This window comes from Erinaceus europaeus, chromosome 10 (assembly GCF_950295315.1).
Source record: "Erinaceus europaeus chromosome 10, mEriEur2.1, whole genome shotgun sequence".
NCBI lineage: Eukaryota > Metazoa > Chordata > Mammalia > Eulipotyphla > Erinaceidae > Erinaceus > Erinaceus europaeus.
In genome coordinates this window covers 86588067-86605433 of record NC_080171.1, presented here as the reverse complement: position 1 = coordinate 86605433, position 17367 = coordinate 86588067, and the positions used below count along the sequence as shown (strand labels likewise).

Sequence of the window (17367 nt, the reverse complement as noted above, 5' to 3'; positions counted from 1 at the left end):
AAAAAAAAAGAAAGAAAGAAAGAAAGAAAGAAAGAAAGAAAGAAAGAAAGGAAAAAAAAAAAAAAACCAGGTTCCAGATGCTACCATGATGCCAACCAGACTTCCCTGGACAGACGACCCCACCAATGTGCCCTGGACCTCTGCTTCTCCAGAGCCCTTCCCCACTAGGGAAAAACAGAGACAGGCTGGGTGTATGGATTGACCTGTCAATGCCCATGTTCAGTGGGGAAGCAATTACAGAAGCCTGATCTTCCACCTTCTGCATCCCACAATGATCTTGGGTTCCTACTCCCAGAGTGTTAAAGAATAGGAGTGCTATCAGGGGAGTGGATGGGATACAGAGATCTGGTGGTGGGAATCTGAAGCTGTACCCCTCTTATCCTATGGTTTAGTCAATATTTCCTTTTTATAAATAAAATTATTTAAAAAATATATGAATCCTGGGGAGTCGGGCTGTAGCACAGCAGGTTAAGCACAGGTGGCGCAAAGCACAAGGACTGGCATAAGGATCCCGGTTCAAACCCCGGTTCCCCACCTGCAGGGGAGTTGCTTCACAGGCGGTGAAGCAGGTCTGCAGGTGTCTATCTTTCTTTCCTCCTCTCTGTCTTCCCCTCCTCTCTCCATTTCTCTCTGTTCTATCCAACAACAACAACAATAATAACTACAACAATAAAACAACAAGGGCAACAAAAGGGAATAAATAAGTAAAATAAAAAAATTTAAAAATATATATATGAATCCTAAAGGTAAGCAGAAATCAGATAGTGGCTGTTTTTATTTGTTTGTTTCAGAAAATCTATATACAATAACCCTTAAGCCTCTCAACAAACTTGTAGAAATATTTGCAGAGGAAGAAACTTAGGACTGTTAAGGGGAAAAAGAAATTCAAGGTCACTCAACAACTAAGTTGATGATGGAACTTGAGTAGGCGTTCTCACACAAATGCTAACTCCTATGGCCAGTTAATACCATTGCTTATTTCTCACTGTTAGCAAAATGGAGCATGAGTTGAACCTGGAAATGCTAAGGTGTCCTGTTTTGACTATCAACATTCAGTGAGTTTCCTTTGGCATAGCAGGGTAATCTCCAGTCATGCTGTGTCCTTAATGTCAGACAGGATAAGATTGCCCAGATGACCTAGGAAGGAGTGGATCATTGGAATCCTTTTCCAGACACAAGTTAAGTCAATTGTAAACACTAGGATTGGGAGATCTACCTCCAGCCACAAGGCAAACTAGAAGACTGTGTGTAGCATGGTACAATAGGTGGAAATGTATCATTTGGAGTCACCATAACCCAGGTCCATATTCCAGCATTACTATTTCTAATCTGTGTGACTTTAGGGGATCACTTAACTTCTCTGGTTCTCAATTTCCTCATTTCTACACTGTAGTTAATGATATTTACCTTTCAAAGTTGTTAGGCAGGATAAATGAGAAAATACGAGGCAATGCTTGGCTCCCTGCCTGGCAAAGAACTGGTGTTCGAGAATTGTGAATTTCCTTCCTACACAATTTGGGAGCATCTAGGAAAATTAAATATGATGACAATTGCAACACAGAAACTTGAACTCAAACCTCTATGAGCTTCAGTGGCAGAATGCCCAGTCCTCTGTGTGTGACTGGGGAGAGGATAAGAGTGAGAATTTGAAGGAGGAATTGTGGAGTTTGAGTGTAGACACAGCGTGTAGCATCTGTTCTGCAGAACAGAGCATTAGGGAAGCTTTCCTGGGGTCTGGAAACAGCAACTCTCCTTTGCCTTTGCAAAAACAGTTTGGATTAATCTTTCTGCTCTCTCCTTTCCTATATATATTTCTTCTCCTTCAAAACTCCCTTTATTATTGTCTTTGTTGAGTTCCTTTTCTTTCCTCACCTTTCCAGATAATCTTTTTTTTTTCTCCTCAATCCTCCATTTTGCTCTCACCTTATTATCTTGGCTTGGGGGTTGGGGTTCCTTTCCACAGGCCTCAGTGGTTCATTCCCATTAAACTTTCATATGTCAATTAGAAATAGTCAGTTTCCCCCCACCTTCCCTTCCTGTTCCTGGGCCTGCAGTGATGCTCAGATTAAACACCATCTGTTGCATCCAGCCAGGTGACAGGTGAGCATTTTGTCACTATAGGGAGACAGCACTCAGTGGGTACCAAGAGGTAATGTGACTTGTTTGGACAACTTGATATATTGATTTTGAGAGAGCTACTGAATGGGATCTGAACAGATACGGGCAGGAGACAGTGGTAGGCAGGGTGGAGGAGGCCATGGAGGGTCATGCCACCTTTCTGGGTTTTTGGCAGTGTTACAGTGGCAAAAGCAGCCAAACGGATGGGATTTGCTGTAGTCAGAATCAGAAACCCTTTCAGCTCAGGGGAGCAAACCTTCCCTCTCTATGTCTATTTCTCTCCTCCCAGCTGGTAAAATCTGCGTCAATGTAAAGAAAACAAAGCAGGAATAAAATGACGGGAAGAGGCTGACCTTTAGACCTTGCTGAATGTCAGAGCTGGGCTGGTGTATAAGTGAAGGTCCCAGCTAGACCCAGAAAAAAAATTAAAACCTCAAATTGCATTGTATGGAAACATTCTATGAAATTCCTATTAGGAATGGTGTATGTAGAGTGAAAAGAGTCAGTTGCAAGCTATCAAGAACTATAAACACACCAGAAAGCTACTACAAACCTCTAGAGCTGAAGGGACAAAGAATAAAAAAATTGTACTGGACCATGTGAAAATTAAATCTTCAGAAAAGGCACTTCTGATAGAAACTTTAATAATTAAGGAAGAGTACCAGTTTGTATTACAGGCATGGGGGTTTCAGGAGCAGGTAAGGTGTAAGTGAAACGTAAAACCATATTATCTGCAGTGGAGGCAACAGAAAACATCCATTCTTGATCTGTACTAGCTAACAATATAGACCATTCCACTTGGCAAAACACCCTTGTAATCAGACACAATATACTATGAGGTATCTTAGGAATTAGTACAGGGCTGAATTAAATGAGGATAAAGTAAGAATCTGTGGGTGAAAAAGAAGAATAGCTATTGAAGATCAAGAATAGATATGTGTTCTGTTGCCTCCACTTGAAGCTCATGTTGTTAACCAATATACATAGTCCCTCTCTACCTTTTCCAGGAAACATGCTTACAGAGAATCCATAGAATAAAGCTAACACTAATAAGTGTGATATACACAACTCACCATCTACTCAAACACAATCACAGACATTTGGAAGACACCATACAGTGTTCCAGTCTAAAATCCTATTCACTCTTCTAAAATACATCCTCCTTTGTGGTTCTTCCTCTCATTAAGTGGCATCATTACAACTCTTTGGGTACCAGCATCAACCACCATACCTTCTTATCCTTTAGTTATTTTTTTCCACATTCAAGGAAATTTTATCTACATATGACTCTCAAATTGGCTTGCTTCCTGCTCTCTACTACTCACAATGTTATCTCTGCTCTTTTACCTGCACTCTGTCTACTTTATCTCTGTCTCCACTACCCTGTATAGGCTACCATCATCTCAGTGGACTTTATTATGACAACTCAATATTTCTAGTTGATTTTTTCATGTCCATATGTACCCTTTTCCAATGAATCCTTCTCTTATACCCAAAATAACCTTGACAAAATGTTCTAAGAAATCACTCTCTTGATTGAAATATTCAGCATGTTCCATCCTTAATAAATCCAGAAGAGTAGGATCAGAGCTAGGGTGAGAGTCTTAGTTCACATTTGGACTATAACATCATACATATGTAATGCTATTTCACAATACTTTATTCCTATGTTTTATATTTCAGCTCCAATAATTATTTCAACTATTTTCATTTTCCTCAAAGCAACTTTGTATACTCTCCTTTGCATTTTTTCCTCTTTTAGCCTCCTCTCCTTTCTGACTTACTCCTACTCATGCCCATTCCTTTGAATCATATTTCCTAGACTTAGTCATATTCCTCTAATATAGTTTGTTATCTTTTACCTTTTCATTATAGAAGGCATCATTTGTAAGTTTTGGTTGTGGGATTAGTACCTATCACAGAAGAATGAGAAATTGTACCCATGTGACAATTGTGCTATAAACCCTTTATTTCCTAATAAAACAATGAAAATCATATTTATATGCCAATTGCTTTCTTAGCAATGGTCTTCTTGTCTTTGTAGTGAGTGTCTTGAGATCTTTTGCTTGTCCTTTCACAGTCATAATTTACTAGAGACAGAATGTTGCATTCTAAACAAAACCATATGTTAAGGTCTTAACCTCCAGTGTGACTGTGTTAATCCACTTGGACACCCATAGGAAAATATCAAATATTAATTGATTCAAACAGCAGAAAATATACTTCCATACTTCTTAAGGCTGGAACTCCAGGATCAAAGTATGAGTATGATCAAGTTTTAACTTGCAGATGGCTGTGCTCACATGATCTTTCCTTGGTGTATGTATATGGAGAAAGAGAGAGAGAAAGGGAGAGAGAGAGAGAGAGAGAGAGAGAGGGAGAAAGGGAGAGAGAGAGGAAGAGCAAGTGGTTTTTATTATTGTAGGAAAATAGATCCTACTCTCTTAGTGCCCAACTCATATTACCTCATTTAATGTTATACCTTAAAAATCCTATCTCCAAATGCAACTGCAATACCACATTAGATGTTGGACTTCAACATATGACATTTGGAGAGACATAATTAGGCCCCAACAAACTGTATTTAGAGAAAAAACATTTAGGGAGAAATAAAAATTAAAAGAAGTCATCAAGGTGGGACTTTAATAGTGTAAAGGGAATGTGGGCTTAGAAGGATAAGATATTTCTTTCTTCCAGTACTTCATGGAGATGTAGTAAGTCAAGAAGAGTACCATCACTAAAACTCAATCATGCTGACACCCTGATTTCTGACTTTCAGTTCATGATCTTTGTTAAGATAACACCAGAAGACTAAGGCATGCCTTTTTTGCTCTGTATATATATATATATATATGTATGAAACATTTGTGAGTGAATTGGGAAATGAGTGAATTTATAAATGTTGATGTCATGCTGTCTCTCTTAGTGTTCTCTTTCTTAGAGGATTTCAAACTATTGCTTGCACAGATTCTTTGACCACATCACAGATCAATTTTTATGCTTTTGTGCAAACTGCTTGTATTGGTATTTCACAGAATCTATCGTGGCTTCTTATAACCAAGGCTTGGACTAGTGACCCATGTTTGGTATCTCCTTTGTTCACCTTTAAGTAGATCTAACTGAGGTATTCTGGGAGAGAGGTAGTAGGAGAGGTAGATAAGAAAGTTGTATCAGGGGAGGGGATGGGGACAGAGTTGTAGTGGTGGGAATTGTGTGAAGTTGTACCCCTCTTATCCTCTGGTTTTTGTCAGTGTTTCCTTTTTATAGATAAAAAAAAATTTTTAAAGGAAGTTGTAATGTTGCATTTCTGTTGTCAACTGCCTTTTCTTTGCAAAGATAGATCCTCCCATGACTTCAAAAATGAGATTTCTCACATAGCCCAAATACTCACTCCAACCCTGTATCTATATAAGATGATGAAAATTTTCAGGTCATCAAGTGTTTCTTAAAAATTAATGTTGTATTGTCTGCTTACTCACTTACCTCACAGGCCTTCTTTATCCACTCCTGAAAATAAACAAACAAAAACAGTAATATCAAATATATTTAATTTCTTGGAATGAATGAGTGGATAGCTCAGATTCAAGAAATGCCAAAACCTCCAGAGACAGATATGGAGAGGGTGCTGAGTTTGAAGATTTCAAGGTTAGGGCTCTTTTGGGGAATTTCTCTGAACAAAGGTACTAAAGTTATTCAGCAGTTTTCTTCTTTCTTGTTGCCTCTCCTTGCCTTTAATGGTGCCTGGATCCATCCTTCTGAAACTGTTTTCTTCCTTCCTTCCTTCCTTCCTTCCTTCCTTCCTTCCTTCCTTCCTTCCTTCTTTCCTTCCTTTTTATTTTACTTAATTTATAAAAAGGAAACACTGAAAAAAAAATCACAGGATTCTTTTGTTTTCTTTTTGTTTTATCTTTGGCCTTGCTCTTTCTGATAATCTAACCTCCCCTCCATGTTATGAAACTTTATACCAGCCTCAGTTTGGAGATTTTGTGGAAATGTGACCACTGGCAAAACTCTTTGAATGCATTACACAAATAGGACATTGGATAAGAAGTTAGGAGACTTGACTTCTGTTTGTGAACTTCATATAAGTCCTTTGCATTGCTTGGGGGAAGGAAGGAGTCTCAGTTTCTCTTTAGTCTCAGTTTTTCTAATGTACTAAGTGATCCACAAATCATACTACTAGAGTTTTTTTCTCTTAAGATATTAGTTGGCCCTGATACTGAAGTTTACATTCATTTACACTGTTCTGACTCTGACTGTCTTTAACTCTGAATGGCTATTGGTGAAGCCTCTCTGTCTCTGGTTTCATTGTCTATACTACCATTGGTAGATGTTATCAAAATGACTCAACTTTTATTGAAGTATAATTGATAAGGAGTAGTATGTTAGATTCAAGAACATAGCAAAACTCTACAAATTAGGTTGTATGGTATGGACAATTGGGACCATTGTCTGATATATGGTTCATTATTGATCAAAATCACATTAAGTAATACATGGCTGTTTACCATGGAAGGCTGCTTAGCCATTAACAATGAAATCTTGCCATTTGCAATAACTTGGTAGACCCCAAGGCCATTATCCTAAGTGGAATAATTCAGTCAAGTAAAGACAAAGGCTGTCCAATTTTAATTATATTTGGAATAAAAAATGTACATAAACTGGGGAGGTAGCATAATGGCAAATATCCTTTCATGCCTGAGGCACCAAAGGTCCCAGCTTTAATTCCTCGCAACACCATAAACCACAGCTTAGCAGTGCTCTAAGAAAAATAAAAACAAAAAACTAAAACAAAAAAATGAACGAACTAAATAAGACTCATAGATACCTAAAACAGAATGATGGTTGCTATCGAGGAGACAGCTGAGAGATGGTGCCAAAGGTTGAAGGGAGTCGAGAGTTATAAAACAAATACGTCATGTGGCTATAGTGCACACCATAGTGACTATAGTTATCCCAGTACATATTGTAAAGTTGCACAAGGACTTAATTTGAACATTCTATATCCACCCTCTCTCAAAGTGATTTCACCTCTTTAGAGGCATTGCTTCTTTTTAAGGTCTGTTATGGCTAAAAGTTACTCTAGAACTTATTTAAGCACTATGCTCTTATTTTTGGTTTCAGATCTTTGTACATGCCTGTCTCCTTCTACCAAGAATATTCTTACCTCACCTCTTTAGCAAACCTATCTTCATCCTATCTTCTGTCCTGATAATAATCTCAGTGTAGATACTGCCTCTTCTGGGAAGCTTATTCTACCACTCTGTATTCTCCTGTGATAACAAAATTACTAGAAATAGCAGGACATGTATTCTATCAAACTATAGATTCCTTGAATTATGGATTATATCTATTTAATCGCTATCTCAAGGGCTGGGGCATTATCTGAAACATAAGTAGTTTTTGAATAAGTGGATGATCAATAGGACAGTTATATCTACACTGGCACCTACAGCTTCCTTGTCATTGCTGGGTCTGGGAAGGGGCTCCTGGGACTCATGTTGGCCTAGTCCAGCCCACTGGGGTCTTCACCTGGGCCTAGACCTAACTTCAGCCCCATTGCCCACCCTGTAGCAGCAGCAGCTGAGGCGACACAGGAGACAGTGGAGTCCCTGATGCAGAAGTTCAAGGAGAGTTTCCGTGCTAACACGCCCATCGAGATTGGCCAGCTGCAACCAGCACCTCGCAGCACCTTGAAGAGGAAGAGGAGGAGCAAATCTCGAGGTAGGCATTCTTAGCATCTCTTGCTAGGTTGTCAACTGGCTGTCCCAAGATACTGAAGTTACCAGAAGAGCAGTATCCTCTTCCTTTGCTCCCCCGTGTTCACAAAACTCAGACTGCCAATAAACTATCTCAGCCAAGGCATTAGACACAGGAAACCTGCTCTTCTGTGTGTATATCTGCCCTTTGTGAATCCCAACTTTCTGTTTTGACTATGATGTGGATCACTCATCTTTTAGAGTTATTGAGAAAAGTAGCACTGACCTATCCTCTTGCACAGAGCTTAAGCACATAGGTTGTGTTTCTATGGCAGCTGGAATCATTTTGGCGTGCAGGAGAGAAGCACATAGTTCTCACTGAAGGAGTCCTTAAGTCAGTAAGCCAGTAAAGAAACCATGGTCACTTTTTAATATTATGAAATAAATTGCTGTCAAAAGTATGAATATAATAAATTAGGCAGAATTGGACTCAAATTTTAGTTCTATTGTTAACTATGTTGTCATAATCACTTTTCTTCTCCAAGCCACTACTTTAATTGCTACAAAATCATAAAACTATTCCTAACCCAATAGGCAATGAAAAGTAACATTTCTTTTCCCCCTTTCCACCCTTCCATTTTTCCATTTGTCCTTTTCCCAGTCATCTTCCCCCACCCCTTCCAAATCCTTCACTGTTTCTTTCTGTGTCTGGAATGGACCTCTTATTATTTCCTGATTCCATATCTCATTTTTTTCCCCCAGTCTGTTCAACAGCCTCCAACAGCTTTGTGCCTCTCATTTCTCCAGTAATTATAACTTGATTCTGATTATGCTATTTCTCATCTCTCGTGGTTTCAGTGGTTGTTTGTATATTCAGAACTGACCAGGCTTATAGATATGGCATTCAAGGCCAGATATCTCTGACTTATCTGCTATCTTCTAAATCCATGTACTCCTACTTCTATATTCTTGTCTATGTACCTACATCTCTCAAACTAACATTTGTTCCATATAGAAGGCCAAATACTCTCAAACTAACATTTGTTCCATATAGAAGGCCAAATACTCTCAAACTAACATTTGCTCCATTCAGCACGCCAAATGCTCTTTGTCTTGTATAAATCTCCTCAACACAATGAAGCAGCTAAGATAATTCTCATTTTGTAGATGATGTCTCTACATATGATGATGATGAGGCCCAGAGAATTAAAGTTACTTTCCTGAAGGTACAACTTGTAAGTAAAGCCAGGATAAACTTAGCAAACGGGGTCCCAAAGTTTTCAGCTAAGTTAACGTGTCCATGTCCTATACTTGCAAATCCTTATTTTTCCCCAAGTATAACTTTTCAGTGCAAATTCCCTTGAAGATATCACTGATTGTCACTGTCAGAACTCACTCAACTCTCCCATGTGTGAATTCTCTCACTTATTTATATATGTGTTAAGCACTGATTTTACTTTCAGTAATAAATTTTATTCTTATCTGATGCTCTCAGCTAGACAGAGGAGTTGGTATATCAGGTAGATGTGTGTGTGTGTGTGTGTGTGTGTGTGTGTGTGTGTGTGTGTGTGTGTGTGTGTTGGTACTTGGGATGTTGCTGAGGCCTAGGGCCTGCAAAACAAATACATTGCTCTTTGGGGCAATGAATGTTTTAAAATAATAGGACAAGGAGAAACTGAGAGGGGAGGGTGAGATAAAGAGACACACCTGCAGTACTGCTTTACTGCTTGCGAAGCTTCTCCTGTGCAGGGAGGGACCAGGAGTTTGAACATGTATCCTTGCTCATAGCAATGTGTGCTTTCAACCAGTTATGCCATCACCTGACCACAAGGATATCTAACCCCATTAAATTCCTAATTATCTGTTAAATCAAGATACACATATTAAGTTGAAGTCATAGACCTAAGAACTAGGTAATGTTTTCCCCTTTGGGGATTTATATGGAAAACACTAGGCAGAACCATAGTCTAATGATAAAATGGAAAACTGTCTTGAAGTCAGAAAGTCAGCAGGGTTTGGACGTGAGTCCTGGCTCAGGCAGTCTCAACTTTAATGGGTGTTTCTGAATCTCAGTTTCCTCTTCTGTGAAATGGGAATGCTCATTAGAGGAATGGTATGAGGATCTGACAAAATGATGACTATAGACTACCTTATATGCTCAGCTATGTTCTATAAATTGCATAAATGCTATCATACATTTTTCTGGGCTAGGTATTTATTTTAAGACTCACTTATAATTTTTCCAATTATTGCATATGTGTGTGTGTGTGTGTGTGTGTGTGTGTGTGTGTGTGTGTAGGCATGCAAGATTCCACTTTCCAGTGGACATTTTTCCTGGCTAGGTGAGGAGAGAGAGAGAGAGAGAGAGAGGGAGAAGGAGAGGGAGAAGGAGAGGGAGAGGGAGAGGGAAATATATATATATATATATATATATAGAGAGAGAGAGAGAAAGAAAGAAAGAAAGAAAGAAAGAAAGAAAGAAAGAAAGAAAGAAAGAAAGAAAAAAACACTACTGACCCAGCACTCCTGAAACTTCTCCTTTTCATAGTGCTAAAACATAGTAGCCAGGGGGCTTACACCTGGTAAAATGTGTACTTTCCCAGGTGAACTATCATCTCCTGGCTCCCTGCATATCTATCTTTACCTTTCCACAGATCATCTCTAGATCTCTTTCCTATATTCCCATAATCACACATTACTCATGCCTATAAACTCGCCTTTCCTCACTATCAGCCTGAATTCAATTATTGATATCATTACTTAAGCATTTTTATACCACAGAAATCATCAAAATAAATCCCTTTCATGAACAACAATTGTATTTTTTTTCTTTATTGGGGGGATTAATGGTTTACAGCCAACAGTAAAATACAGTAGTCTGTACAAGTGTAACATTTCTCAGTTTTCCACATGACATTTTAACCCCCTCTACGTCCTCTTCTGCCATCATGATCCAGGACCTGAACCCACTCCCCACCCCAGAATCTTTTACTTTGGTAGAATATAGCCATACTTGTCTTAACGAGATCTCTACTCTGAGATTTATGCTATTTATAATCTTTCACCAGTTCAAATAATACTGCATAGGCTATTCATTCATTCATTGATGTATTCATTTATTCATTCACTCATTCATATGTTGCCTGTGGAGGCCTCCATGTCTGTACTACTTCTCTGACTTTACTGCTATTGGTATTTTTTTTCCCTTTCAACTTCAGATAGAAATTGAGACATCATCTCCCCAGACAATAACTTGGACCCACCTGCATATAATATTTCAGGATCAGGGAAAAAAATTAGTATATCCACAGGCCCTTTGGAATATAACTAAAATATGCCTACTAGCTATCTAAAGAATGGAAGACCCCCCCCCCCCTTCATCTGTACTATTCCAGCCTTTAGGTTCATGATTAGTCAACAGTTTGTTTGGCTTTATATGTTAACTCTCTTTACATCTTTGCAGATGCTAGCATCATGCCAAACAGACTTCCATTGATGACAGCCCCACCAATGTGTCCTGGATCCCTGCTTCCCCAGAACCCCACCCCACTAGGGAAAGAGAGAGGCAGGCTGGGAGTATGGATCAACCTGCCAACGCCCATGTTCAGTGTGGAAGCAATTACAGAAGCCAGACCAACCACCTTCTGCATCCCACAATAAGCCTGGGTCCATGCTCTCAGAGGGTTAAAGAATAGGAAAGCTATCAATGGAAGGGATGGGATAGGGAATTCTGGTGGTGGGAATTGTGTGGAGTTGTACCCCTCTTATCCTATGGTTCTTGTCAGTGTTTCCATTTTATAAATAAAAAATAAAATAAAATATGAAAGAAATCATATTCATATGACAAAAGAAAGAAAGAAAGAAAGAAAGAAAGAAAGAAAGAAAGAAAGAAAGAAAGAGAAAGAAAGAAAGAAAGAAACTGAGAGGGAAAGAGAGAATCAGAGAGGAAACCTACCACTGTACTGCTTCACTGTTGATGGAGCTTCCCCAAGTGCACTACACAGTGCTCTCATGTATGACTGGAAGGTTCAAACCAAATCTTCATGCATGATAAAGTTTACATTCTAGCATGTGAGTTATCTGCTATTTTCTACTTTAAAAAATAAATTTTCACTTCAAGTTTAGAATCCACCCTTGTCAAGAGCTTAATCTAAGAATTAGATTATTAATTAAAACCTTTCCTTTGATCAAGAGTGTCACTGGCTACCAAAATATTTTAATTTACAAGTTAAGTAGGGTCTTACAGAACTAATACAAGAAGGCAATAAAATTTCCCTTGAATGTAACTCGAATCTTCCCTCTTTTTTTTTTGTCACCATTGTTACCAATGCTACCATTTACTTCTTGCTGGCAGTTATACCCTCCTTGACCTCTAATCTCCCAATTGCAATCAGATTTATTAAAAAAAAAAAAAACTATAAAGGAAGATCTTCTTTTGCTTAAAACCCTTCAATGGTGTTTGTGATCATTAGAATACAGCCCAGACTCTGTGCCATGAGTTTTAGACCCACTCCCACATAGATCTGCTTCATACCATCTTCACTTACTTGGCATTTCCTTATATTCCAATCATAAGGACTTCTGCTGTGTCACATGGATACAGCAGATAGGTCCCACTATAAAGCCTGACAACCATCTCATCCTTCTTTTCCCCATAGTTCTTTCTACCCCAACTGCTGTGCTGATGATCTCATCTTTCAGCAGCTAGATCAAATGTCAGCCCTTTAGAGTCATATTCCATGATGACCCAGCCTAACATTTAAATTATTTCCAGCCCTAACTTATCTCTATCTTCCCGTAGTCTTAAAAATAACCCTGCTATGGTAGCATTGTTTAAAATTAACTTTGTTTGTTTGTTTAATATCTTCCTCTCTGAAATGCAAGCCTCATTTTCATAAGCTTAATACCTAGAAAGTGTTTAATAAATATTTGCTGAATAAATGAGTGTATTAACCTCAAAGATCATTGGAAAGTGGCTCAGTTTTATAATTTTCAAATTGATTGGTGTAAGAGGGATCTAGAATAAACCTGAACCTCCTAGTACAGACCTCCAGTGAATCATTTTTCCCCTAGAGATAGACTCACTGATGGAGAGCACATTAACTGTGCTCAAGTGGATGCTGTTAAAGCAATTTTCAAAATGGCTTAATAACATTGTGTTCATGATTTTACTGCCACCGGTGGATAAGGCTTTTTTTTTTTTTTTTTGGTCAGAGAATATATGGCAGCATGCATTCCCTATCATAGAATCTCTTACATTTTCTTGGATAAAAGAAAGAACCCCAAGTTTGGAAAATTCTTTATATTCCCTCTTCTTTTGAAAAAATATTTTATTTATGTGTTTTTGTTTGTTTTGCTACCAGGGTTTTCAATGGAGTTGGATGCCAGCAGGAGAAATCTACCACTCCTGGCTGCCACTTTTTTCCTCTCTTTTTTATTTGATAGAATAAGAGAGAATAATTAGAGAGAAACTAAGAAGGGGGAGATAAAGAGGAAAAGAGACAGAGAGACACCTGCAATACTTGTTTCACTGCTAGAGTAGCATCCCCCTACCCTCTGCAGGTGGGGGACAAGACCTCCAACCTGGGTCCTCATGCATAGTAAATGGTCAGCTTAACCAGGTGTGCCTCTGCCCATCCCTACCCCTTGGAAGTTCTTGAACATATCTTAGAATGAGCTGGGGAGGTGCTGCAGTCCTGCAAGCTGGGCTGCTTTATTTTGCTCATCATCTCTGAAGTCATCTGGACCACAGGATCTGTTTCCCCTGTGAAACATTAATTAACAACCACTATTTAGGAGCATCCACAGAAATACAAATTTTGGAAGTGCTCCATGAATCAGTGCTAGGCATCAGAAATTCCAAAAACAATGGTCTCAACTGCCTGTCTTTCACCATTTGGATCTTCCCCTGCCACTGAGGTGGTGGCCTTAAACTCTCTGGCTTAGTGTGGGAGTACCTGGCCTCATTCTGCTTCATTGGGATCTGTGTCCAAGCCGTGTTGCCCAATAGTCCTTAGCAGATGGAATGGGCATCGGAGAAAGGGTGTCACAGAATTGAGCACATGGTTAAAAGCAGCATCAATGTGTTTTTATAGCTGAGACACCCTCCTTAGAGTCTATGGATGCTAAAGTACATGGTCCTTAGACTGACAGAGGAAGGCAGTGGGGAGCTTGATTGCTGCCTTCAAACTATGGCAGGATTTTATGAAACAGCTGTTGGATAGTTGCTCCCTGATGTCCATGGGCAGTGAGAAGGAGGCGTTGGCATTGACATAAAACAGAGAACATTTCTTCAGATGTGAGGAAGAACTTCCAGAGGTTCATGCAGTTTGGAAAATGGTTGTATTTCTTCTTCTTCTTCTTCTTCTTCTTCTTCTTCTTCTTCTTCTTCTTCTTCTTCTTCTTCTTCTTCTTCTTCTTCTTCTTCTTCTTCTCCTCCTTCTCCTTCTCCTTCTCCTCCTTCTCCTCCTCCATCTCCTTCTTCTCCTCCCTCTTCTTTTTCTTTTGTGTAATATAATAATAGGTTTGATTTTCTTTTTTTTAAAGTTTTTATTTATAAAATGTAAACACTGAAAAGACCATAGGATAAGAGGGGTAAAATTCCACACAATCCCTGCCATTAGAATTAAATATCCCATTCCTTCCCCTGATAGCTTTCCTAGTTTTTAACTCTCTGGGAACATGGACCCAAGGTCATTATGGAGTGCAGAAGATGGAAGGTCTGGCTTCTATAATAGCTTCCTCACTGAATATGGGCATTGACAGGTTGATCCATACTCAGCCCATCTCTCTCTTCCCTAGCGGCACAGTGATCTATAAAGGTGGGGCTCCAGGACACATGATGAGGTCGTCTGCCCTGGGAATTCCAGTTTGCATTATGGTAGCATCTGGAACCTGGTGACTGAAAAAGAGTTAAGATAGAAAGCAGAGCAAATTGTTGACTAATCATGAACCTAAAGGCAAGAATATTGTGGATGGAGATTTGGGGGTTTCTATTTTAGGAAAAGCTAGTAGGTCTATTCTAGGTATATTCCAAGAGGCCCATGACCCAACTAGATTTTGCATGTGCCTGACATCTAATATGCAGGTGACCTAGGCTATTGTTGGGGGGAATGGTGTCATAGTTGGAAAAAGGACCAGAAAGCTGGATCAGGGATGAGAGTAGCTCCCAGATATGGGAAAACTATATAAGTATTGTTAGCTGTAACTCCATCGATCTGATCTGGGGTCCATGTTCAGCACAGGGGCCTATGTAACCTCTGTCTCCCTACAGTTATCAGTCATAGCTAGGAACACTCCAGCCTGCTCCAATTTCAGGACCCATCATCCTCAGGTGATAGGCAGAGTATCCAACCTCCCTTCCGAGAATGAAACAATTCCTACCATTGTTCATTCACACTGAGGGCCAGGTCTCATAGGGGTCCACAGAGGAGTCCATTATGTTGTTCTTGATGGAGATGATCAGTAACAGTGGTGAGAGGAAGCTGTTAGAGGTCTAGGCCCAACATGTCTGTGTGGGAATCTCCGGACTCTCTGACGAGGGCTCTAGGTGATGGGATGACCTGGTAGTAGCTAAAGAGTCATCATTAAAGTATGCCAGTCTTGGGAGTCAGGCAGTAAGTAGCTCAGCGGATTAAGCACACAAGGCGCAAAGCACAAGGACCAGCGTAAGGATCCCAGTTGGAGCCCCCTGGCTTCCCACCTGCAGGGGAGTCACTTCATGCAGTGAAGCAAATCTGTAGGTGTCTTTCTCTCCCCCTCTGTCTTCCCCTCCCCTCTCCATTTCTCTCTGTTCTATCCAACAATGATGACATCAATAACAACAACAATAATAACTACAACAATAAAACAACAAAAGGGAATAAATAAATAAATATTGTTTTAAAAGTATGTCAGTCTTTTGACCTCATTCAGCTTTTGTAGTCCTTACTTTGTCTGACAAGGTTAGTTTTGGAGTGATTGAGGAGCAGCTTCACTACTCTAGTGAGACTTTTCCTAGGTCATAGGACTCCTTAGATTGATTTTGGGTAGTACACTTTGTAGGAAACCTCAAAACCTAGATATAGACCAGGATCCATGAGATAGGGTATAAGTACACATATCCAGAAGTTGGGGGAAGCCATACACCTTAAAGCAAAAGTGCACAGTAGTTTGTAGTGAGTCAATAAATGTATCATGCAAGGAGAAAGACCTAAAAATACACCATAAAGTACCTAATGAAATTGTATTTACTTAGACCTAGTACCCTCCTCCCCTGCCTTCTATTGCACGCCCCTCAATCACTCCAAAACTAACCTTGTATTTCTTTTTTTAAAGATATATTTATTGAACTATTTATCATGAGAGAAAACTGAGAGAAGAACACTATTCAGTTATGCTGTTAAACAGTAAAGCTGGATCCTGCTGCATACAAGTCCAGTGTTCTACCACTAAGATATCTCATCAGTTCTGGTCTGAATTGCTATTTAAAAAATGTTTATTGAGAGATAAAAAAGAGTACAGCAATACTCTGGCATTTGACATGTAAGTTCTCACTCTTCCCCAGCCATTTGAGAAGTGACCTTATGGCTCAGACTTTGGATCTGAAATTCATATTCACCTTTCACTAACCAGATGATCTGAAGCAAAAAGGGATGCTATTTTCCAGCCTCAGTTTTCTCACCTGCATAACAGTGCTACTGTACCCTGGATGGTGGTGCAACTAGTTGAGCACACATGTTACCATGCACAAAAATCTGCATTCAAGCCCCTGGTTTCCACCTGCAGGAGAAATCTGCATGAGTGATTAAATAGTGCTTCAGGTATCTCTATTTCTCTTTCCCTCTTTATTTCCCCCTTCCTTCTTGATTTTTCTTTATCTGTATCAAATAAACAAAGAATAAAATATTTTAAAAATAAATAAATAATCCCTAAAATATCAATGCTGCCAATGCTAGAACCTCAAGAACATGGTGAAATGCTTTAAAGATGCTTAACTTAGTGTGTAGCACATAGTCAACCTTAATGAAAAAGTAGCTGATGTAATTTTTGACATCAGGGCCCTACTCATTTAACCCTGGTGTCTTAGAGATCTGTGCATGTTCTCTCGGCCACTGCTACTCTCTTAGCAGATTTCATTATTCTTCATTCATTATTCTTCATTCATATTCCTCTACCAGCCCTTCACCCACAAACCCATCTCTACCTTGGCAGCTGGAGATATCTTTAGAAAACATAGTAAATCCGTCCATATCATATTTCTACCTAGGACATTATCCTGCTATTTCATCACTTTTATTTGGAGGCATCTTGAGCTTTTACAGTGATACCTTCTAAAGGCAAATGAGAGTGAACATATTCACAGAGGGGTTGCAATTGTGGTAAAAAAAAAAAAAAAAAGTCACTGGTGACAAGCACCAAATTGTAGGTTTTATCAATACATGCCATTTTGTTTTATTATTATTATTATTTGTTTTTATTAGTGCTTTAATAATGTTTGAGAAAATTACAGGAAAAGAGGGGTTCAATTCCATACAGTTCCCACCAACAGAACTCCATATTCCATTCCCTC

The 17367-nt window shown here is 39.2% G+C and overlaps 1 protein-coding gene across 4 annotated transcripts in view; it reads left to right on the top strand.

Annotated features, from left to right (window-relative positions):
- The window catches only part of ASTN2 (astrotactin 2), a 1286255-nt gene that overhangs the window by 349283 nt on the left and 919605 nt on the right, over nt 1-17367 (top strand). For 3 of the 4 annotated variants that reach the window (XM_060200048.1, XM_060200047.1, XM_060200049.1), the window contains one exon: nt 7693-7842. The exons of the other annotated variant lie outside the window; for it this stretch is intronic. In XM_060200048.1, coding sequence (XP_060056031.1) covers nt 7693-7842 — 150 coding nt within the window. The remainder of the gene's footprint in view (nt 1-7692; nt 7843-17367) is intronic. 4 annotated transcript variants of the gene reach the window in all.